Below are 23,537 nucleotides of genomic sequence, written 5' to 3'. Positions count from 1 at the left end.
TCTACCTTTTCGTTGGGAGTTCTCGTCTCATCCACTGCCCCAAAGGACACAGTCCCTGTAGCCATGACCACCACCCTGCCCACATGGGCAATGGCTCCTGGGTATAAGCCACCTTTTTTGTTTTGGACACTGAGCGAGGCCACAGCATCTGCTCTTAGATGGAAAACTACTCAGGGCCTAGAGGACAGAACCTCTTCTCTGGGAACTTGCATGCACAAAGTCAAATGGAAGGTTTGAGCAACATGAGCCAGAATTTACCAATCATCAGTGGTTCTTCTTCAGAAAACTGCCCCATCTTATCCTACTTGTTCAATGGGGTCTCCAGCATAAAACACATCCAGTCCAAAATTCTGTCAGCCATCAGCGTTTTTTTATTATAGCTCCCCACAGGGGTACTTGTAAAATGTCCTCCTGATAACCCAATGGGCTTTCTGACATTGTCAAGTCCTTTCGTACCTATACCAAAGGTTGAGAAAACAGAGAACATTGCCGGGCCCACATTTTTTTTTTAAATATATTTTATTGATTTTCTACAGAGAGGAAGGGAGAGAGATAGAGAGCTAGAAACATCGATGAGAGAGAAACATCGGCCAGCTGCCTCCCACACATCTCCCACTGGGGATGTGCCTGAAACCCAGGCACATGCCCCTGACCAGAATCGAACCCGGGACCCTTGAGTCCGCAGGCCGACGCTCTATCCACTGAGCCAAACCGGCTTCGGCAGGGCCCACATTTTTTAAATGAGGAGCCAGGTAACCCTTGTATCCTTTCTGATGCCCCTTTCTGCTCCAACGTGGCTGCCAGCCAAGGTTCCCAGGCACCTGGGTTAGGAAGACAGGGAGAAACTTTTCTGAGCCTGATACAATAAGACTTTGCCATCCAGGCCCTATGGACTCAGAGGAATTTCTCAGGAGGTTGCCCTTCACAGTGCAGCTGAGGAAATCAAGGTTCTGGGAACGGCAGGGTGGACACAAGCCCAGGCCTGGAGTTCCCAGCGCGAATCCTCCCAGCTCGCTGCGATGCTGGCCAGAGGAGAGCAGGAGGGGCCACCTTCTCCATCTAGACCTCTGCCTTCCAAATCCCTTTCAAGTCTCTATCCCTGGGACATGCCACACTCTAACCTGATGTAAGCAGCTACTGAAAACTCTTCAGAAACCGAGCGCAGGAGGGAGCCTGTGAAAGGGCTGAGGCTGCCAGCACAGGCAGGGGTTCAGACCAGACCCCGCAGGGCCTCTGTGTGCAGCTTTGCCGGCTCTGTATCTGTGCCTGTCCTGGCTGCACAGCCCAACCAGCACACCCACCGCTGTCCCGTCCACAGTGCGCGGCTCCCCGTGTCGGGAACGCTGGTAGAACCGCTGGAACACGAGAGGCACAGAGGAGAATGCAGAAATAGCACAACAAACGTCATCTCTAACGTTGCGCTCAGTACCTAGCAAGTACCGGGCACTTTATTTCATTATCCTCATTTCACGGATGAGGAAACTGAGGTTGGGGGGAGGTGGGGACTTACCCATATTGTTCCTGACCTAATAAGTAACCTGCTGGGATTCAAACCCAAGCCCATCTGACCTAATCCTAACTGGGTTCACCCTCGTCCCTAAATGGGTCTTCCCACAAATGTGATCCCTCCCCTCTAGGAGGTCCATTAGACAAGAGGCCAAAAACCTCCTCTTGCATCCGTAGGTATGTGACCAAGAGTGGCAGGCCCATAGGCACTCAGGGATGGGGCGGTCACAGGAGAAGCAGACTTCTGCCCAGGAGGGACCGCAGGACCCCAGGATGGCCCGCAGGACCCCAGGAGGGCCCAGACCTCAGGGATAGGAGGCTCTGGAGAGAGGGAGGGGAGTGCAGGGCACCGGAAGCAGGCACAGTGCCCACTGGAGCAAAGGCTGGTTGCTGAGGAGGAGAGTGGATGGTAGAGTTGGTGGCAGTGGTGGAGGTAAGGCTGGCTGGTGGGACCCAGGCCTGGGGATGTCTGTGTAGGAGGGTGGGGGCTCCTGAACGCCAAGTTCATAGAGCAGCACTGGGAGGCCTGTCTTGAAGCTGCCTCAGCACAGCGAGTCCTGTTGTTTTTTAAATTGTGTGTTCACGGAGGCGTCACGCCCCCTCCACAAACCCTGCCTCGCTGCAGACCACGGCTGGGAGAAGACCCTGGGAAAGGGCCTACAGGTGAGGTGGAGGCTTCTGAGCAGTGTTCCCAGGGAAGGAGCCATGGTGATTCCCAGCTGGGCAGTGATGGGATGAAGCACAAGGAAAAGTGCTCAGTAAGGAGGGCCTGCGTTGAATCATCTGAGGACGACGTGGGATTTCTACCCACCCTGTGAGGGGGTCTCAGGATCCCCATCCTTCCCGCTGGAGAAACTGGGGTTCAGGGAAATGGAGTGACTCACCCTGGTCTCACAGATCCTGGCCTCTGCCCTCTGTGCGCACGCTCTGCCCTGCAGCGAGCTCCACCTGGGAGGCACAGGAGACAGGAAGCCCACGTCCTGCACAGTCACAGTCTGGCTGGACAGAGGAGACGCACACAGGAAAATACCACCCAAAAGCCCCCTGTGCCGTTTCTAGCAGAGGGAGGCAGCGCCAGGCCCAAGGCCACCCCAGGGCCTTTGCCCCTCCTTCCCAGGAAGAGAGGTTTCCGCCCTGAGCAAGACAGCACACGTCAGAGGCCGAGGCCCGCAGCCCGCGATCTGGGGCCCATTCCCAGCACTCGCAGGGCAGCTGGGCCAAGCTGCTGACTCACCGAGCAACCTTCAGACAAGTCACTTCCCTCCCGGGCACCCGGCCTGGCATTGAAAGTGGGCATCCCTGCGTCCCTCACCACCCACACTCTTACCAGAGGGTCTCTTCCCATCAGAACTGCCGCTGCTGGTTGGGTGGCAAGGGAGGTCAGGTGATATTGGAGAGTGGGAAACATCTCCTTTGAAAGCTGATATTCCACGGAAAAATATAACCTGCATTTAGAAAGTGAAAACAGTGCCTACTTATTTTCGCAACACACACCACGGAAGAAAGCCCTGAACACTGCTTGAGCGATGGGAACAGGCATGGGAGGGAGTCCCTGGGGGGAGGGAGGGGCTGTACTCCCAGAAAGAGAGGACAGCTGAAGGCTGAGAACCCCCGAGAGGTGGGGATTGCATACTTGACTCGTCAGATGTGACAAGCAGGTGAACTCTAGCAGAAGAGAAGGTCCTCATTTAGGGCCACCCGGGCTTCTGCGGCAGCCTGCAGGGCATCCACAGGCTCCAGGAACACAGGAACAGAATGGGACTTCTAAACAGCCGCAGCATGCTGCATTTCACTCTCTGGATTTTTGTTTTGTTTTGTTTTTTGTTTGTTTGTTTAATCCTCACCCGAGGATATTTTTTTTCCCATTGAGTTTTAGAGAGAATGGAAGGGAGGGAGAGCAAGGAAGAGAGAGAGAGAGAGAGAGAAATATTGATGTGAGAGAGACACATCGATTGGTTGCCTCTGGCATCTGACCAACTGGGGCCAGGGCCACAGATGGAACCTGCAACCCAGGCACATGGCCTTGACCAGGAAACAAACCCTGCAGTGCCAGGGTCAACGCTCCAACCACTGAGCACCACTGGCCAGGGCTGAATTTCACTTCTTTAAAAAGAGAGTTTATGAAACAATGTCATCCCAATATTCTAAAATTAAAGCTAAAAAATATTTGTATGAGTACACACCTATGCATAGAAAAAAAGCCTAGAAAGAATACAGCAAAATGTTAACAGAAGGTAATCTTGCAAGGTCAGATGACAATCTCTCTCTCTCTCCCTCTCTCTCCTCTCTCGTTGTGTCGGTGTTTTTCAAAGTTTTCTGGATGTACCTATATAACAACAAATGTAATAAGGATATAATTTTAAAAATTAATTAGGCCTGGAAAAGGCAACTTGCCAAAGGACTAAATTTATTTTCACGGGGAAGTAAGCATTTTTATTACTATAGAATTAGCAGTCAGCTCCTTACTGTGATAAAGCCTAATGCTACCTGTTCATGTCAGCCCCTATAGCTGGAGGCAGCCAGCAAGTAAGGTATTCCAGGCCTTTTATATCAGGCTCCACACACATATGCGTGTGTGTGTGTGTGTGTGTGCGTGTATGATATGTGTGTGTGTACATATATAATCTCCATATGCAGCACAAATTTTCTTCCTAATCTGCTCTGGTAGGGACAACATTATAAATAGTCTTCATTCCTGACTGATGGCCAAGGGTGGGGTATGGACACAGGCTAGTAGGTGGTGGAATTGCCAGTGAGAATTACACTTTTCCAAGGATCATGAAAAGGCAACAGTAGGACTTTATACCTCACCATTGATCATCTCCAGAGCTATTCCCATAATCTGAAAGCTCTTGATATAAACCAGTGCCAGTTGACAGAGAAAAAAGCTGAGTCATAGAGAAATAAAACGATGGGCCTGAGATTAAAGACCGAGAAGAGGGTGGACCAGTACATGTTCGAGATGAGTAGCTGTTCCATCATTGAACAGATATTGATGGATACCTACTATGTGCCTGGCACAAAGTAGGTCCTGTGGAATCAAAGAGAAATGAGATGCCTTCCCCAGATAAATACATTCCCAGACTAGTGGGAGGATAGAGGCTTAAAAACATAGAGATTGCATCAGCACCCTATAGGTGCTGTATGAGGGGGTTGTGGAAATATGCAGAAAATGGGCCCACAAACTCACCTGGGGCGGGGACTAGGGGAGGGAAGTTTGGATGGGTGGAAAGTGTGAGGAAAAGGCTTTCTGAGAGGGGAAATATTTGACCTGGGTCCTCCTGAGACATAAGTAGGAATCCACAGGGTGAAGATGTGGGGAAGAGCATTCCAGCCCAAGGGAACAGCCTATGCAAAGGCACTGAGGTATGAAGAAACAATTCCTATTTGGAAATTTTCTATGCTCAGAACATAGGGTGGGGAGTGAGTCAAGCCGGCCAGGTGATTTGGGACTTGAATGTCCCTCAGGAAAAGTTTGAGCTTCTTGTGGTTAGCAGTACTGGGTAGAAAAGAGCTTAAGCGAAAGGGTGACATTTTCAGACCTTATGGAACCTCTAGCTAGATTGGCAGGAGAGAGGCGCAAGGTGATAGCCCCTGAGTGGCTGTGCTGAGGGCCTGGAGTGGACAGGGATGGGGAAGATGAAGTCTGAGAGTCTCCATAGAGGCCCCAGCCTCCCTCAGGAGGTCAGATGCAACCTTCACACCACATCCTGCCTGGCAGGGAGGGTGCTCCTGGGTGTCAAGTTTACGTGAGGACCTGCTGGGCTGGGCTCAGATGACAGAGGTCTCTTGCCCCATCCTGTCCAGCCGGCACCCCATACGGAGAGGTAGAGAGATTAGGCGATGTGGGTAAGATGGGGCAGAGCTCCAAGGAGGTGGGGCCAGGGCCTGGCTGACGTATGGGAGTGGGGCCAGGCCAGGTGTCTGGGAACCTCATGTCATGGCCTAGCGACAGAAGCTGGGAGGCAGCCCGGGGCAGCTGAGGCAGGAGTGGGGGATGCGGTGGGAGGTGTTCAGGACCTGCATTCGGGAGCCGCAGCTCCAGCACGGACCTGTACAGCTCTCTCTCTGCTCAGGGGGACACCCCACCACTGCCCAGCAACACCCCACCAGTGCCACCTCCCTAGAGACCACTCCTCATTGAGGCCAGAAGCAGAGAAGAGGGGACTCCTCTTTTCCTTGCTTCCTTTTCACAGTCTCAGAGAACCAGGGTAGTCTAGCCCCCGAAGACTATGGATTCTGGCCTCCTGTTTAAAGAGGCGCAGAGGAGGAAAGTGACCTGCCCAAGGTTCCACGGCTGCAAGTGGCTGGACCAGCCCTGCAGAGTGTAAGATGACAAGGCCTAGACCCCAAACTTCCTTCCTTTCCCGCCTCTCCTAAATCCAGGTCTCCCACAATCAGGAGACCCCAGGTGAGCAGAGGTGGCGGGGTGGCCCTGTGCCCTCCGCAGGGCTGCAGGCAGTCTGTGGCCCAGGGAATTCCCATCTTCCTGTCAGCCTCCCACCAGCTGCTCGGGCGCAGCTGAGGTTGTATGGATGCTCCCCCAAGAGCAGGCTGATGACAGCCAGCCCCTCCTTCTGGGCAGGAACGAGGAAGGGCAGGTGTGTGCCTGACCCCTGTCTCTGCTTACCAGCCAGGTGACCTTACTCTGCCTCTTTGCCCCACCTGAGCATCAGCTTCCTTACCTGTGAAAGGACATCATCGTACCTACGAATCGAATCGTACCTATGCAGCTGCCGACCTCGGGATTGCTGTGGGGATCGCATAAAACACCAGCTGGGAACGCACCTTGTAAAAGGCAGTTAACCCCACGTTGGAAGGGCAGAGGTGCTGCCTGCTCATGTACGTGAGTGTGGGACTCAGTGTCTGTGGACACCTGTGCAATGTTTCCCCCAGGCACACACGTGTTCCTCTGTGCCGGGCGCTAAGTCCTCCCTTTGTGCACTTTTATTACCAAGAGCTGGCTCCCCGATGAGGGTGGAGGGGGGCCTTTAGCAGCGGCTCTGGAAGCAGGTCTAGGCTGTGGGGAAAGGAGGCACCCACAGTTCAGAGTGGAACCCCCCGGGGCGGTGAGCCTGGGTGAGAGCCACGCTGTTGGGGAAGGGGCTCACCTGGGTGTCAGTGGCCCACAGTCCTGGTGGGGTCGTGTCTGTGAACGTGTCTCTGAGCAGCCCCCCTACCCTCTCTGGGCCTCTGTCCTTATTTCAGGGGTGCCACTCTCCGTGGCGCTCCTACAAGCGTTCAAGTCCAGCACCCTCGCCTTTGATCCTGAATGCTGGGAGGGAGGGAAGCCCTCGCTTTCACAAGGTCACCCCTTCCAGTTACAGATGAGAAGTGAAGCTCAGAGAGGGTGAGGGTCTCACCGCTGACACACAGCCCATCCGGGCAAAGCAGAGCAGGAGCTGGGTTTTGGGGAGGGAAACCCCTGCCCTTCCCTCCGTGACATCCTGGCATCTTACCTCCCAAGCCCAGCACCCTCTGTACTCCGTGCCCTGGGAGAAGTGGCCAGGTGGGCGGGGCTGGTACTTATACTCACCGTGAATAAAGCGGCCAGTGTTCTAGGCCCAAACTGCAGGCATGAGATCTGACAAACACATAAAAGGCTCGCAGGCCCTGCGCTCCTTGGAAATAGTTGGCTTTGGAGCCAGAGGGCTTCCGCGCTCAGGGACCTTGGATGGTGGGGCTCCCAGACAGGCCCGATCCCTGGGCCTGGAGCCTGAGTGCCCTGAAGGTGGGGACCTCGGGGTGGCTGGCCCCAGCCCGTTTCCTGTGGCCGCTGCGGGGACAGGGGAGGGGGAGGAAGGCTGGGCCTGGGCGAGCTAATCTGGAGAAGTGATTTTCCTCCTCAGCCAGCCCCTCCCTGGGCAGGGCTGTGCGCTGGAAGGTAGGCTGGCCAGGGCTCCCAGGGAGGGGCCGGCTTATCAGGCAGGAAACACTGGGCTCCGGCCACATCCTCCTCCTCCTGGTCACAGCAGCTCCCAGGGGCAGGAAAACACTCAGCAGCCGCTGCTCCTCCGCCCTCACGGCCCCTCCTGCTGCCTTCGCCCTCCTCCTCCTCGTCCTCCAGCGACTGGGGAGGCAGAGTGTCCAGTGTGTGGTCTGCTGCCCTGGGAGCTCTGCCCGGTGCCGGCTTCCCAGCCCCTCTGCCACCCCTGGACTGCCTGCTGTCTTTCTCTGCAGCCCGGACACAGGGTGGGGCAGGCAGGGGTGGCAGAAGCATGACAGAGGGCCACTGGCTCCCAGAGATGTCCAGGTGGGCTCCTCGGGTCTCTCTGTGCCAGCCCCTGGCCCTAAGAAGCCACCACTTGGTCCCTGGACTGTCTGGGAGCCCTAGGGCATGCGCTAGGGAGTGCAGTGCCTCTCCATCCTCTGCACCGCCCATTCCCAGCCTCACCCTCCTGGGCCAGCACCTACTGAGACCATCTGGGCTTCAGGAAGCACAAAAAGAAACCTCGTGGGAGGTCTCCTGAAGGCGCACCCAACGCACAGGGCTTCTGCCTCCCCTCCATCTGCATTCCCGTGGCCCCTTCTCCCCATCACCCAACCTCCCTGTACCTGTGCCCCTAGCTCCTGTCCACTGCTGAGACCTGTGGCCCAGCAGAGAGCAGTGGGGCCCTTCTCCCACAGCCCTGCCCTGGCTGTCCCCCCGGCCACCACTGCCTGCCCCACCTGTGACCACTGACCCCCTGTCCCTGAGGGGTCTTGTCGGCCCCCACCACTTGCTCCCCCCACAGTCTATTCTTCCCCCCCACCTCCCATCCCCAGTTCTCCACTGGCTTCTGCTTCCAGTTGCTGGCTCTCAGGCGAATCCCCTGACCTCCCTGGGCCTCTGTTTCCTCTTTCATCAAATCTGGGGGGGAAAGCATGATAACAGTAAGTTTTTCCAGCTCTGACCGCCAGTGATTTTTTTTCAAGGTCACAGAGCTGGGATGAGAATCTCCTAATTCCAAGGCCCGTGTTCTTTCCAGGACAAATGGAACCCCTCTCCTGCCATGAGGACGCCCCTCCGACAGCTGGTGGTCTTCATCAGAGCAAATCGCTTTCTCCTGTTACCCTGGCTTCCGGAGTTTAAGGTGGCCCGCTTCCCTGACCGGTGCAGCACCTGAAATGTGGATGTTTTCCTGGATTCTCTGACTCGGTAAGAACAAACCAGCCTGAAGAGATGCAGGGGGAGCAACCGGGTGCCTTTGGCCACCTGCCCTCTTCACAGGACCTCTCACCCCTGGAAGTCGCAGCAGCCTCACCTCTTGGGTTTCAGCATCAAACAGGAGAGCCAGCTCCCTGATGCCCCTAGAGCTGCAGAGCCATTCCATCCATCATAATCTCATGCTTTCTCCAGAATCCAGTGAAATCTTTTCCTTGTGTTAAGGTCTCCTCCCCCTTGGCCCAGATCAGTGCCACTCCACTGCCCTTCGGATGGATGGAAGATGAGTGACTATTTGACCCAGTGATGTGAAGTGACCACACCCTACACCTACGTGCAGAACATTCCAAAAGTGCCCGAGGAGTCCGCTCTCCCACCCCCGGTGAAGAAGTCGCCTGCCTGTCCCTCACAGTGTGGCTAGGAGACCTTCCTTCCCCGCCCCTCCCACATCCACACAAGATTCAGTCTCTGACTGAGGGGAATGCAGACCTGAGAGAGGGTCTGGAGGGGACCATAACCCCTACCCGGCCTCAAACATGGGCCCAGAACAAAATGAAAAGGAGCCTAAGCACCAGCCTTCAGGGCCAGGCGGACAGGGAAGCAGATGAAAGCAGGAGGGACTCAGGGGAGGCAGAAGAAAACCTTCGATGATGGAACTTGTTAGACTGGCTTACAGAGAGAAAAATCCATTTTCCCAGAGCTCTGGCAAACCAAATAGAACCCCACTGCCCAGAATGGCTAAGAGGCCGTCCTCAGTAGAAGGAAAATGGACTAAATGACCCAAATGGTCTCTTTCCATCCCAGTTCAGTGCCCAGATAAGAAAGCGGAGTTCCTCTGTTAGCGCTCTAGCCACGGTGGGGTCCTGTTCCCTGGTTTCTCCCAGGCAGTCAATCCCAGCATGACAATCACATGGATCCAGATTTTTCAAATGAGTACCAGCCTCCAGGCCTGAAAGAAATGTACACTGTCTGAAGAAATAGACAGTAGTTATCCTGTACATGCATATAAGGTTCTACAATTTCTCGAGTTCCCACAAAATCCCTAACTGCCTCCTTAGGTGAGAAAACAGGTCCAGGGATTTATCCAAATCCCAATCAAAATCCAATGATGGGGTAAGGGCAGACCCTGTCCACAGGTCCAGGCTATTTCCAGACGCTGTCCTGCTGCACCTAGAGCTCCGAGCCCCATGAATACAACCAGCAGCCCTGACGGAGTGCTCCAGGGATGCTGGGGAACCAAAGGCCTTGCCTTGCTAACTGATAGACTAACCCTTTCCCCCACTGATAAGTTGATGCTCAGAGAATGGTGTGCCATCCACCATAGTGTTTAGGGAAAGGAGCATTCTCAATTTGCCAGTGGAAGCCAGCAGCAAGCATGAAATAGGTCTTCAGGAAGACAAAGCCACCATGAATACAGCCACTTGAACCTGGTCAGAGGTAAGTCAGTTATAAATAGTCTTCAGGGGGCTCATTCTTCCTGCTAAGAAAGAGTTCATCCATTCTGGGTATTGAATGAAGTCATTTTGTGCCTCAACTACCAATTGAGACTCTTTGGAAACTTGTTCATATGCTCAGACCCAGTGATACTCTGCTGGGAATCCAGCTAACAACAGAAGCAAGTAAATGTTCACTGCAGTGTTACTTATAATGAAAAGAATTAAAATGGGACAATTCAGTTATCTAATGGCAAGGGGGTGGTCAAGCAAATGAAGCTACGTTAATGCACCGAAGTATAGTGCCATTGTCACAATGACCACTATAAAGACAAATACCAATGGATCGATATCTGTACTGTGAGCACACCAGGTCCAATTCTGAACACATCAATGCAAGACTAAGGAGGTTGGTGTGTAAAAATAAGTAGGTTAAAAATAGTTACGTCAATGGAGTGGGTAATCTTTTTCCAAATTTTTTTCATAGTGATTTTTCAACTGGACAGAAAACATCTTTTGCAGAAATGGTGTTTTAATGGTGTTTAATGACATAGGAAAATGTTTATCTAATATTAATGAAAAAATGTCTATTATAAAAGACATACGTATTTGTAGAATTCGACCAAAAGAAGACTGGATAGATGCAACCAAAAAAAAAAAAAAATCACCAGTAATGTCTTTAAGATGTGGACAATAGATGACTTATTTTAATCTATGATGTTATTTTTTTTTAACTTTTTACAAAGACTGTCTCTTTTGAGAATTAAAATATCAAAAAAATGATGGATAGATAGGTAGGATGGATGGTTTGAATAGCTGAAAGATAGATGGGTGGGTGAGATGGGTGAATGAATAGAAAGATGCATGATAGATAGATAGATAGATAGATAGATAGATAGATAATAGATAGATAGATACATACATACATACTAGTACGTACATACATACATACATACATACATAGAGGTATCTCTTTTCCTTCCTTCCTTCCATCCAAATCCCTTTCAGTGGGATGAAATCAAGAGCACAACCTTCTCAAAAAGAAAAAGGTGACAATTACAAATGTTACAGATCATCTGTCCTCAGCTCTTTATACCCATTATTCTGCTGCTGTAAGGATGGAAGAGAAGATTCCCCTCTGGTGCCCTCGTGCCCACCCCCTGACCTCTCTGCTCCGGGCTACACTCTTGCAGGTGAGGGTGAATAGCTGTGGCTGCATCACATCCAGCCTCAGAGCCTGGGAACTACACACACAAAGGCTCTAGAGCAGCCGTGGGCAAACTACGGCCCGCGGGCCGAATCTGGCCCGTTTGAAATGAATAAAACTAAATAAAAAAAAGACCGTACCCTTTTATGTAATGATGTTTACTTTGAATTTATATTAGTTCACACAAACACTCCATCCATGCTTTTGTTCCGGCCCTCCGGTCCAGTTTAAGAACCCATTGTGGCCCTCGAGTCAAAAAGTTTGCCCACCCCTGCTCTAGAGTCTTGGTTTCCAGAGATGAGCCAGAAAATTAGGAACCCAAAGGTTTCAGGTTTTTCCCGCCAGGCAGAATACCTACAGGCCATCTCAAATGACTACTTTATTCATTTGTTCACTTACTTGTCGAGCAGCTACTATGTGATGGGTAAATGATTCTGACGCTGCCGGGCGATAAGTGCCATAACCCAGATCTGCTCAAGCCCTCCCAGCCCCCCTCCCAGCAGGGTCAGGGGCATCTGAGCTGGACTGGGACAGGGAGTAGGATGTCATTAGATAGATAATGGAAGCGAGGGTCTCCCAGGTCAGGGAAAAGCTAGGGGAAAACACGAAAGTATGGAAAAGACAGCATTTCCAGGGAACAATAGGCTTTCTGTGCAGTCGGTGCACCGTGTGGGGGAGGGTGACGGGGACCATGAGAGGCTTCTGAAAAGAGGCTCTGCCATAGGGGCACTCACATGCGACCAAGCCAGGTGTAGGGTCCTAAGCTTGTACAAATTGCGGGGGGAGGAGGCTTTGAAAGGAAAGGATACCAAGAAATCTTTCTTTTCACAAAGTTTATAAAAACAAATGGCCATGTGATTGCATTACCAGGTGCCTCCCAGGAACCTGCAGACCTGAGGGGACGGGGCGGCTTGGCCCTGGTCGGCTTCCCATGAGCCCCCCGCCGCACTCATCCTGTGTGCCGCAGTGCCAGCAGGCGCTGAAGGATCTTAAGGAAAAAAGTGAAATGATAACATCTACATTTTAGAAAAATAACTTATAACACTTTATACCCATCAATTCTTATCAGGCAAAGCAAAAAGTGCTCTCGTCACCGGGGCACCACCGTTGCACTCAGTGCTGAGGCAAAAGTGAAAGAATGGCCCTGTCGCCTGCTCATTTCCTGCGTTCCCAGCGGCAGGGACAACACCCCCTCTCCCACCGTGTGTCCTGGAATGAAATACGCCCCTTTGGCACCGTTGAGGGCCGATGTCTTAGGCAGATGCTGCTGGACGAGTGTTCCAGTCAACTGTGACCCTGCAACCGCCAGCCGTGGTGGGCCTGGGCGGCTGCGAGTTCAAATTAGGTCTATTTCTGGCCCTGTAATTTCCTCTTTGCTCGTTCTTTCCTGGGCTGGGATAGGTACACATTGGACTGCATGTACAGTAATTCCATGCCATGGTGGAGTACAAAGCCCCTCGCTGTGAGACTGTCAGGCTGATGCCACCAACAAACGTATGTGAAAACAAGGGGGGAAACCCCAGCAACCATTGGCCGAGTAGGGGGAGGGGAGGTGCACAGCACCACCTTCCCCACTGGACCTCAGTGTCCCTGGCTACGCAATGGGGTGGATGGATGACAAGGCCCCACCTGGGGCTGTAGATGAGAAATAGCTCATAAAACTTGCTGTAAAACTCTCTACACCTATAAAGTGCTATTAACATAATGACTATAGATTATGATCCAAATTGAAGGAGGGACATATTGGGCTCTCCCAAGACCCACTCCTTGGCCCAGCGGGCCCCGGGGGAACACAAGACTACCCATGACTCAAACAAGTTACAACTGCTTCACCACGGAGAGAAGCCAGACATGGGTGACCTGCAGGACTGAGTAATCCTCCGTTTTTTCCAGGCACTTTTTGGCTGGCATTTTAATCCCAAACCTCACAAGTGGTTACATCCTTTAATTGCTGATCCGTGTACTCCCCTGCCTTCTCACAACATTCCATCCAATTTCAGGAGCCCACATGTTTTGTTACTGCCACATCCGTACATACATAGTGGAGAGGGCAACCCAGGTATTTTTCAGGACTGCTTCAAAATAAATAAATAAACAAACTGTGGTAGCCTTAAGTAAGCAATGACCTGGGCAGAACTTACTTCCTATCTTGAGATAACACACAGTTCTGTTTTTCAAGTATGAAGACATCCTAAGGAGAAAACTGTCCTGCCAGCAGGCTATAAATTGCTCTTTTCTTTCATTATTATTCATAACAACGCTGTTTTCAATGTTTTATCTCTCCACCATAACTCAAAGCTAAAGTAAGCCACCCCTACAAATAACAACTTTTTTAAATTAAAAAAAGAAAAAAGTTGACGTGGAAAACATTTGGACCAATACTATCAGTAGCGCTGGGCATGCTATCTCTGCCTCACTCAAAAACATTTCTTTTTTGGCACAACTTGATTTCAAATGATAGAATGGTCACGGTACAAAAAGGTTTATTTAAATTAAATATCTTAGACAAAACAATATCTACAACCGTTCCAAACATGTGTAGTTTTTAGGGGAAAAAAAAAAAAGGAACAGTTTAGCTTAATGTCTGTGATCATGTTTTACAAGATTATTGATACACGTTCTGGACTGCACCAGTCAATCGTATTGTCAATGGTTTACTATTTATTACCAAACATTATATACAGTAATAGCATAAAGATTAATCATATCTTATAAGTGATTTTACAATCGGACTCCTTGGAAGGAAAAAAAAAAAAGGAACTTTCAACAATACAAAATATAAGGTGAAAATAAGAGAATATATAAAACACTTACATATTTCATACAGGCAATAATATGCAGACATCAAAAGACCAACAATGGCCTTTTCGCTCCCTGTTAGGTATGTTCCTTCAAAGGAGGTCTGAGAGGATAGAAATGTTCTGGGGGCGGGGTCAGGGCTCAGAAACACCTTCCGAATCACAGTGGGCTTCTGTTCTTTGGGAAGTAAGCACCCTGAAGGTGTAGAGGAGAAGCTGTTTTGAAGTATTGTCTGAAGATGTTACCTAAAGGACCAGCAGGGTTGGCGAGGAGGAGGGATTCGCATCCCAGCCATGGGAATCGAGCTTGGAATTTTCAAGTCAGGGGACCTTTGAATTAGTGGCCAATTCAGGGTGGAGGAAGAGCAAAGGGAAAAAGAAATCCAAGCAAAGGGAGAGAGGGAGATGGAGACAGTGGGAAGAAAGCTCCCTTTGCATTTGCAGAGGGGAGGGTGTGCTGAAATTTTGCTCAAGAAACCAACACATTCAGATCAGAGGAAATTTTTTTTAGGTTCCTTGCTCTTTGGGTCAATAGGAAGAGGGAGTTGACAAAAAGTTGCCAATGTCAACAAGAGTATCTGATTTAGGCCACATAGGCCTGCGTGTAAGGGTGTGCATGAAGGTGTGTGTATGTCGTGTATCTCTTACACCCTGACTATATATATTCAGGCTGTGTATATTCTCTTGAAATGTGTAACAAAAGAAAAAAGAACTTGTCTAAAAATATATTTTTAAAAATGCAGCTTGAATACAATCTCATGTTCAGTGATTCAGTCTATACTAGTGGTTAATTCCCCAAATCAAGATGAGTGTGTGTGGTGTTTTTTTTTTTTTCTCAAATTGGAAGGAAAATTGACAAGTAGGATCATTTTGGAAGGCAGTGCAAGTGCAGAAAGCCCTGTGTCCTTGGGCTGTGCACACGAAATTATCCCAGATTACACCTTAACGAGCTTCCTGGGGCCACCTTTATTTTCCTTTTAGCCGTGAGAGAATCCTAAATCAGAAAACCCTGGAGCAGAAGGGACCTTGAGTGTTAAATCTGTCCCCCACTTTGCAGATGGGGGTGGGGAGCAGGCTAGAAGGGAAGGAGAGGCCAGTCAGGGTATCACCAGAACCTCTGCGGATCCTGGGTGTCTGGATCCCAGCCCAGGGCTCCCAGGTGGGAATGCTGCTGGGCTTTTTACAGTTATTTCTGAGATGGGAACCGGGAGGAGAGGTCCGTGAAAATTCTACCTGGAACCTGTGTCTTTCAAAAACTCCCTGGCCTTATTCCCAGGTGTAGCCAATGACAACGCATTTGAAGGAATATATTCAAAATGCCGGCGGAGGGGATTGGGGCCTGGGAGGAAGGGGATGGAGAGAGTACTGGGATCTGCAGAGCCGGTTCGCTGAGGGTCCCTCGGTGCAGATGTGCAGGTCGCAGGTCCGTAGGCTCCGTGCCCAGGCGCGGAGGCAGGGCTGGGCGGAGGCAGGGCTGGGCGGGCCTCCGGCTCTATGAGACGCTGTAGCTGTTGTAGTACGTGGCCGTGGCATCAGCCAGCACCGAGATGAGGCTGGTCTCTGTGGGGCCCGTGGGTGTCATCTGCGAGGCGGGGGTGTGCCCACTGAGGGCCACGGCCCCTGCAGCAGAGTCTGGGTGGCCAGGAGTGTTCAAATACTGGTCAAACTCATTGCGATCCATGTCCCCCAGGAGTTCCACCTGGCTCAGCTGATCCAGCGCGTCAAAGCCGGGGTGCTCGGGAGGCGGGGAGAGCTGACCCAGGTGGGCGTGTAGGTTGGAGTGGAGAGAGTGGTAGGTGGCGGGGGAGTAATAGGCAGGGGACGGGGGACAGCCCGGGACAGTGGACATCATAGAGACGCCCGGGGACTGGCCGAGGGCCAGGGAGCCCAGCGGGTGGCGGCAGTGCAGAGGGCTGGGGGCGTACTCCGGGGAGTAAGGGGGCCGGGGCAGGTGCGGGATGCGGTGGGAGTGCGCATGCTCCTCCTGGCAGGGGGAGGAGAAGAAGGTCTGCTCGGGCTCCAGCACGTCCAAGGGTGACATTTCCGGGGGCGTGGGCAGCCCGTAGGGGTACGTGTCCGTGCTGCCCGAGGCGCCGCCGCCCGCCGGCCCCTCGTGGTAGCAGCCCCTGAGGCTGGGCAGGGCGGCGCCCGGGGAGTACTCACCCCTGTCCTCTTTGTCCCCCAGCGCCCCCCGGCTGCTGCCGCCCCGCTTCTCGGGCAGGGCGTTCTGGTCCCGGGACAGGTTGCTCAGGAGGAAACCCGGGTCCACGCGCTTGCAGAGGCGCTTGGCCTGCTTCTTCCTGCGCGGCCGGTACTTGTAGTTGGGGTAGTCCTGCATGTGCTGCAGGCGCAGCCGCTCCGCCTCGTCCACGTAGGGCCTCTTCTGCGACAGGGTCAGCGCCTTCCACGACTTTCCTGCTCACGGAAGTCAGAAAAGGCTCTTGTTAGTATCTGCGGCCGGTGCACCGGTCTCAGACTGGAGCCTCCAAGCACGAGGCACACAGCGTCCCCCATCCCATCCGCGGACCCCCTCTCCACAGAGGACGCGAAGGCACCCTCTTCCCAGCCCAGATCCTGCGCACACAGTGGCGCCAAACCAAGCTCCCCCGCCTGCGCGGGGCACCACCACTTCATGCCAACGACACACACATTCACATCACCTCCCAAATAAAAACCATCCGACAACACAAACATGGAAAGAATGTGGGACTCACAGCAAAAGGCCAGTGTCAGCCACAGGGTAACAACATAAAAGGACTACAACCCTGATTTGGGTTCTTTTAACCCTTGGAGAGCCAATTCGAAGTATTTGTGCATTTCAGTGAAGATTCTCTGTCTTCGTTGATGATTGCTATTTCTCAGGGAGTGATCGTGTAATGATTACTTATGGCATAGACCTCACAGGCCTCCCCAGGAGGGGGCCCAGGTAGAGTTAACAGTTTCACAGAAATACTTAAACGATAGGATCTCACTTAAGGTAACATGATTATCCCTTCCATCTGAAGGTCAAATAGGACCCTGTTGTCTGACGACCCAACGTGGCCAGAATGCAAGCATCTGCCCGCAACAGGCACATATGCATGCAGACACATGTACACACACACACACACACACACACACACACACATGCCCGCTCCTCCCTTGACCCTGGCAGGCGGCACCTGCACAGCCCCTGACTCTATACAGAAGCAACCTTCCCCGGTCTCCGTTTTGCTCACTAGATAATATATTGTGATACTACCCAACTCAAAACTCCCTCTTTTAAAAGCATCACACACATGGGCCCCACTGGGACTAAAATGCTGGTTTCGCTTGTGCTTCCTATTCGTCCTCCCTCACTTGTGTGTTGTTTTGTAAAAGGCTTTATTCAGTCTTTCTACACGCATGGCACATCCCTCCAGCTGCAGGTTTTCTGAAGGTCACTGCTGGACCCTGAGGCTGCTACCTCCTAGGTGAACTCAGGCTCCACAACGTTGACAAGTTCCCCCAGGACTCTGACGTTTGCTGAAGTTTCCGTCACTAGCCTGGAGGACAGGCCCTGCTCAGCCCTGGAAGGAAAGGGCACATCTCCCACCGGAGCCCTCTGCACAGGGAGGAGGAGAGCTGTGTGTATGGCCACCCTCCGTCCGCCAGTGCCTGTGCCCATGTTGGCTGGCTCTGCACAGCCCTCAAAGGGGGTGAGAGGGGGAGGATTAGTAAAGGTGTTCTGCCACTGGGATGAAAGCCTATAACTGTTCTGACCATCACTGAGTAATATCCTTAGCTGTCGCTTAAAAGGGCAACTTGAAAAGTGTTAGGAACTCTGGATTTGGAGCTGGTCCGCAGTTCCCAGCCTGGGGCTGAGGCCACAAAGTTGTTGCAAGAGGCCCAAGATCCAGACTCTCTCTCTCTCTCTCTCTCTCTCTCTCTCTCACACACACACACACACACACACACACACACGGTCTGTGGACTGAGTATATAAAATGTGACTCTAGTTTCTAAGTGCACCTGGATGTTGCAGTATTAATAAAATATAGGTTAATTGTAAATGTCACTAGATGTGCAGCTGCCTTTATGCACCTCCTCACTCATAATATACTCAAAATACTAGTGTTCCTGGTGAAGTTTTTAATGTTACAGATTAGAAAGCTTGCGTAAAAAAAAAAAAAATGCTGGGACCCTCACATCCAGTCCCGTCCTTTCCTAGGTCAGAAAGGAAAGGGCTGGGTGAGATCCCGGGGGTGGGGGGTGAAAATCGATCATGCTATGGACAGATTAGAAAGACCGTATTTGAAAACGCAGCACCAGGTTGGTTTCCCTCACCCTGTGCCAGGGGCTGTGTGGTTAAGCAGGAAGGAATCTGTGTCTTTCCTGCAAAATTGACTGTAACCTCTGAAAGCCTAAGTGCAAGCAGAGAGTGAGGATCAGCTTATGGGAGGTATTTGTCACCCAAGTCCCTTTGCTGGCCCTTTCCCTGGGAGTAGGCAGCCTCAATCCTATAAGGCTCCCCAAACCAGGTTCTTCTCCTACCTCTGGCCCTGGGTCTGCAACAGAAACCGCGCTCTATCCCTGTCACAAGAGCATCTAGGAACAGCGTCTAGGGCTTACCAAAAAAATCTTTAGAGGCCCACACACGGAAAAAAAAAAAAAAGTGTTTTCATCTCTTTAGCAATCTGAGGGACAATATGAACTTTCAAACTGAAGAAAATGTTTTGTTGTGTATATGAATACATTTGTCTTTATGCCAACCATGTAAAAATACAATTTTAAACATTTTTCTAAGGCGAAGAGGCTCACTAAGACATGGCTCCCTAACGAGTCCTGGGCAGGCTAACCAGGAGGCTGGGCGTTAGAAGGCTCTTGGTAACCACCACTCTACCAGCCGCTTTGAAAGGGCATCTAGATTGCCCGAGGAACCTTCTCTGGGTGGGCCTGTGGCTTTAACCAGCAGAAAAGTGGGTGTCAATCCTCAGTCCATGGTTCCAACCCGGAAGAAGCCCAAAACTCCAACGGAAAAAGGAAACTGGCTTCTTTGGTTCTGGGTCTGGTAGGGTTGGGAGAACAGGGCCAGCCTCGCACAACCACACACTGTCCCTGCTCACGGGGCCTGGGGTCTGCTCCGCTCACGAAGAGCTTCGAAAGGCTCCCACCAGTTCAAATGGATAAAAACCACAGCGAAAGGGCTGAGGGGTTAGGAGTAGGGCGGAGCTGCTCGGCTCCAGACAGGGGAGAGACTAGAAAGCCTGGCAGGAACTCTGTTTTTTCCGACCTGCCCTAACATCCTCTCTCCGGGCTCATCCCTGTCCGGGTCCCACCACCCCTGCTGGGACTGCACAGCATCAACCCCAGTCCGGAGGAAGCGGCCAGGCCAGGCTGCGGGACACACAGACCCTCACCGGCGCCCGGAGTATCCGGATCAGATGAACTAAACCGCTGCGGCCGAGACAGGGAGTCTCCAATGGAGTCTGTTTGCATCGACGTTTCGCTGTTGCTTTCATGATAAAGTTCAATCAGGAAAGCGTTCCGCAAGGTCTCTCTTCACGAATATTCGTTAAGAATAGTTAGCACCTCCCTCTTTGATGGTGCCGGTGGTCAAGTTCAGGGAAAGATGCATTTCCCACTCGTATCCCTAGCGAAGGCCAGTTCCAACCCATCTCAGCGTTCCCGTCCATCCCCGCCGCTCCGCGCGTGCGGGTCTCTGCAGCTCGGCGACCCGGAGCGGGACACAGCCTCGCCCCGCCCGTGCCCTGGGGCCCCCAATCCCGCTCCTGTCATCCCGGCCACCCCAGGGCCAAGCTGTTTCACTCTGGGCCTTGCCAAGGCGCCCCTGCTCTGACTGCCAGTCGCCGCGCTCGCGCCCACGCCCGCACAGATGCCCAGCTTCGCGGCACCGCGACGCCCGCGCTCCCCGCGCCCCGCTCGCCAGGTCCGGCCCCACTCTGCGCGCTCGCCCCCCGCGGCCTCTGCCTGCGCCCCTGGCCCGCGACCTGGGGCTCACCGGCCCGCCCGCTCACTCACCCAGCATCTTGCTGAGCTCGGCGTTGTGCAGGTCCGGGTTCTGCACCGCCAGACGTTTCCTCTCGTCCTTGGCCCACACCATGAAGGCGTTCATGGGCCGCCGGATGCGGCTCTCCGAGCCCTTGTCCCCTGGCGGGCGGGGGGCGGGCGGCGGCGACAGCCCATCCGACAGCTCGGCTTCCAGGGCCGGGCACTCCAGCCCCTCGGGCCACGGGTAAGTTCCCAAAAGCGAGGCCATGGCCGCACGGGGGTCGTCTCGTTTCGCCTTGCGGGGCCGGCGTTGACCTGGCCCTCGCACGGGTCGGGGCGTCCAACTTGGCCCGCAGCCTCGGCCCGGCCCCTTATTTATCAGCTTCGGGCGGTCCCGTCCTCCAATGACTCTCGGAGGCGGCTCGGCCCCTCCCTCCGTCTCGGCGCGGCCCCCTCCCCGTGTCCCCGACCTCCCAGTCCCCGCTCCGACTTGCCGGGAGCCGGAGAGGAAAGGAGGGCCGCCTCCCCGCGCCCGCCCCCAGCCCGCCCCTCCGCCTCTCGGGTCCCTCCCGGGGATACGCGCCCCGCCGCTCCCCCCACCCCCGCCACCCACGGGGCCGCCTCCCGTCCCGCCGGCTCCGGGCGCAGGTGCTGCAGAGCAGGGAGGCGGGCAACGCCCGCGGTCACGTCGCCCGAGAGTAGGAGCGGGACCCAGTCCTCTGGCCGCGGCCTCCACCGGCCAGACTCCACCAAGTCCTCCCGGGCGTGGGATCCAGCGGAGAACCTACGCCAACAGGTTTCCCTGGGAATGCCGGGCGCGAGAGGCATTGACCATGAACCCCCAGAGCCCCCTGGGAGCCGCTCTTAAGAGAACACACGCCTTGTACAATGACCCGGGCCCCCAGCCAACTTTGGTGGCCACCAGAGGCTCACAAGGGCTGGGGTTGGATCCCGCATCGGGCTCTAGGCAGTACCCACGCGCCCCCCTCCCCACCCCCGACGTCCCCGCGGCGCCCCGGCTCTAGAAAGGGCTGCGCGCTCAGTTTTATTCCCTCTGCCATCTGATTTCTCTCTTCTTACCCACCTCTCGCCACCCCACTCCAGCTCCCCTGCCTCTAGCTCTTCTCTCAAGGAATCCCCTTCTTGTATCTCTCTTTTCTCCTCCCACCAGCTCTGGAGCTCCCGAGTTCCCCTCGTCCTGACACCCACCTCCCATGGGGCGACCACTTCGCTCGCTGGATGACATCTCCGTGTCACCCTGCTTCGCGTGAGTAGGACTGTTCCCCTGGCTCTTAACTTAAGCGCTGGTGCACAGTAGGCGCACAGGCACCGCCAAATAAGTGAATGAAGAAACGAGTGAGTAAACACAGCTTAGACACACGCTACTGTCTGAAACACCGAAATCACAAGGCTTGACTAGATCCTGGAATTCTAACCACAAGTACTGCTGTGCCCACTCCTGTGCGGTGCTCCGCAGAAGCGACCCAGAAGGGAGGTAGCATTGTCATGGGAGGACCGAGGGTCTGGAGTCTGGGCCTGCCTTCGGTGTCTGTGTTACCTAATTCGTGACTCAGGGCAAGTCGGGCACCTCTCTAAACCCCCTTTCCTAATCCTAAAAGAAGGACGACGATAAGACTGATCTCACAGGGCTGTTGTGAAGCTTCGATGAGATAATGTATGCGAAGTTCAAACTCTACACTTGGTGGCAGATGTTAAGAGAAAAGAACTCTGGATGGAGAGCCTGTGGCTCTAAGTCCGGGTTGAAATGCCCCAGCGCGCAGGGACTGGGTTCACAGGCTAAAACCCGGCAAAGGATGGAGAGACGCAACTTGTCGGTTTTTAAGTCCCAATTTTAATCTCTAAAGTCCCTTATAATTTTCATCCGAGAATGGGCTCTCCTCATAAAATAAAAAGCTATTTTTCCTCTCCCTTCCAGACAGGATCCAGAAGCAGTACCGTAGGCCTCCGCCTGCTGCTCTTCTGGGTCCGAGCTGACCATCCCAGGGCGCCGGGCACGGCGCAGAGCGAGCTGGAAAGTGGGTGCTTTGCAGCCAGAGAGCATCCTGGAGCCCGAGGTGGAGCGGTGGGGCTGGCTGGCGCCGGGGCCGAGCAGGGTGGGGTGGGGCAGGTTTGCGGAGAGAATGTGTCCGCGGTCTAGGCGGCCTTCCCTACCCCGGGAGGCCTAGGCCATTTCCCGTGTTGGACCCCTCTGCCAGAAATTCCTTTAGAAAAATCCCAGGCCGGAATGCTCTGGGAACGGCGGGGAGCTAGGGCCGCGCCCGTCCGGGGAAGGGCAGCTCTTTAGGGAACGGAAGGGTAAGGGGTGGAGAGGGATCCCGGCAGGGGCACTCGCGCTGCAACAGGGGACCCCAGGAAGAATTTGGCTCAGACTTTTTCTAACCCCACCGCCCTCCAGGGCGGAGACAGTGCTCCACCACAGGGTCAGAGGCCCCTAGGGGACAGCGCCCCCTTGCCGACGTGGGCATCCCCACTCCGGCGCCAGCCTCTGGCGCCCTCCCAGCGCAGCTCCTGAGCAGAACGCGAACGCAGTGGGGCCGCGCCCGGCACCAGGTTAGGAAGATACGCAGACCCCGGGCAGAGCAGCGCAGGCAAGTTGGATTCCATACATAGACCAAAGGCAAAAAACGGAGAAAACAGCGGGGGCGGGGGCAGAGACAATCCCTGTCGTGATTGTTGTTTCCAACCGTTTAATTTCTTGCATTTCCTCCGGGGAAAGCGCTTGAACCTGGGTTTTCCAGGACCCCGGCGTTAGCAGCGCCGTTGCTGGTACCGGCGCGTCCTGGCTAGGGTGAGCTGTCTGCGTGCCGGAACCGGGCTCTTTCACTGGTTCCATTCCTTCTTTTCTGCATTAATTTGCACCCGTGCGTTAATGTACTTGGGCAACTTTATGCGAGCGTGCCCCGGTGCGGGCGGCGCTAAGGGAGGGATTCGAGGTCAAATGTGACTCTGACGCCTCTGATCACTGCAACCTTCAGACCGTCAATCCTCCGGAGCCCTGGCTGGCGCTTTCCAAGGCCTCCCCGACGCCTGCTCTGGCCGGCGCTGGGCCCAGGACCGGCGCGGCCCCGCAGGCAGCCGAACCAAGAAGGGCAAGACTTAAGGGCTGTGGTGCAGGGTCCTCCGGGTGCTTGGACCCGCAGCGGGATGGGATGGGGGTCCCCGCAGGCAGGGAGAGCAGTCGGGGTGACGGGTCTGCGCGTGACGATTAGGGGCACAGTGAACAACCCGCGTGCAACGGACCTGTCTGGCACACAGACCTGAGCCTTGCTGTTCCGGTGTGAATTGCTTAAACTATGCTCTCTGCTCCTCTTAAATGAGTTTTTCTTTCCCTCTTCCTTGCTTTCTTGCTTCCCTCCTTCCTTTCTTCTCTCCTCACCCAACCCCCTATCCCTCTCTTTCCTCTTCCTCCTTCCTTTCTCTTTTTCTCCCATCCCTCCCACCTTTTTCTTTGGCTCTTC

General features: G+C 53.8%; 1 protein-coding gene and 1 long non-coding RNA gene across 2 annotated transcripts; both read right to left on the bottom strand.

Annotated features, from left to right (window-relative positions):
• Positions 1–569: 569 nt before the first annotated feature.
• On the bottom strand, positions 570–2,940 carry LOC139011791 (uncharacterized). The gene is made up of 3 exons (XR_011471629.1): positions 2,834–2,940; positions 2,391–2,454; positions 570–821 (listed from the first exon to the last, which is right to left on the bottom strand). It is a non-coding gene; the product is annotated as an uncharacterized lncRNA (long non-coding RNA).
• A 10,816-nt stretch (positions 2,941–13,756) lies between these two features.
• SOX7 (SRY-box transcription factor 7) lies at positions 13,757–20,466 on the bottom strand. Its single transcript, XM_070415501.1, has 2 exons — positions 20,089–20,466; positions 13,757–16,503 (listed from the first exon to the last, which is right to left on the bottom strand). Exons 1-2 carry the CDS (start codon positions 20,324–20,326, stop codon positions 15,581–15,583), a joined length of 1,161 nt encoding a protein of 386 aa, XP_070271602.1. The 5' UTR covers positions 20,327–20,466; the 3' UTR covers positions 13,757–15,580.
• Between the last annotated feature and the right edge of the window lie 3,071 nt (positions 20,467–23,537).

The sequence above is a fragment of the Myotis yumanensis genome, unplaced genomic scaffold (genome assembly GCF_028538775.1).
Source record: "Myotis yumanensis isolate MYYU_CA2020_CCGP unplaced genomic scaffold, mMyoYum1.0.hap1 SCAF_5, whole genome shotgun sequence".
Lineage (NCBI taxonomy): Eukaryota > Metazoa > Chordata > Mammalia > Chiroptera > Vespertilionidae > Myotis > Myotis yumanensis.
Note: the sequence above shows the minus strand (reverse complement) of the source record. Positions and strands in the feature narration are given on the sequence as shown.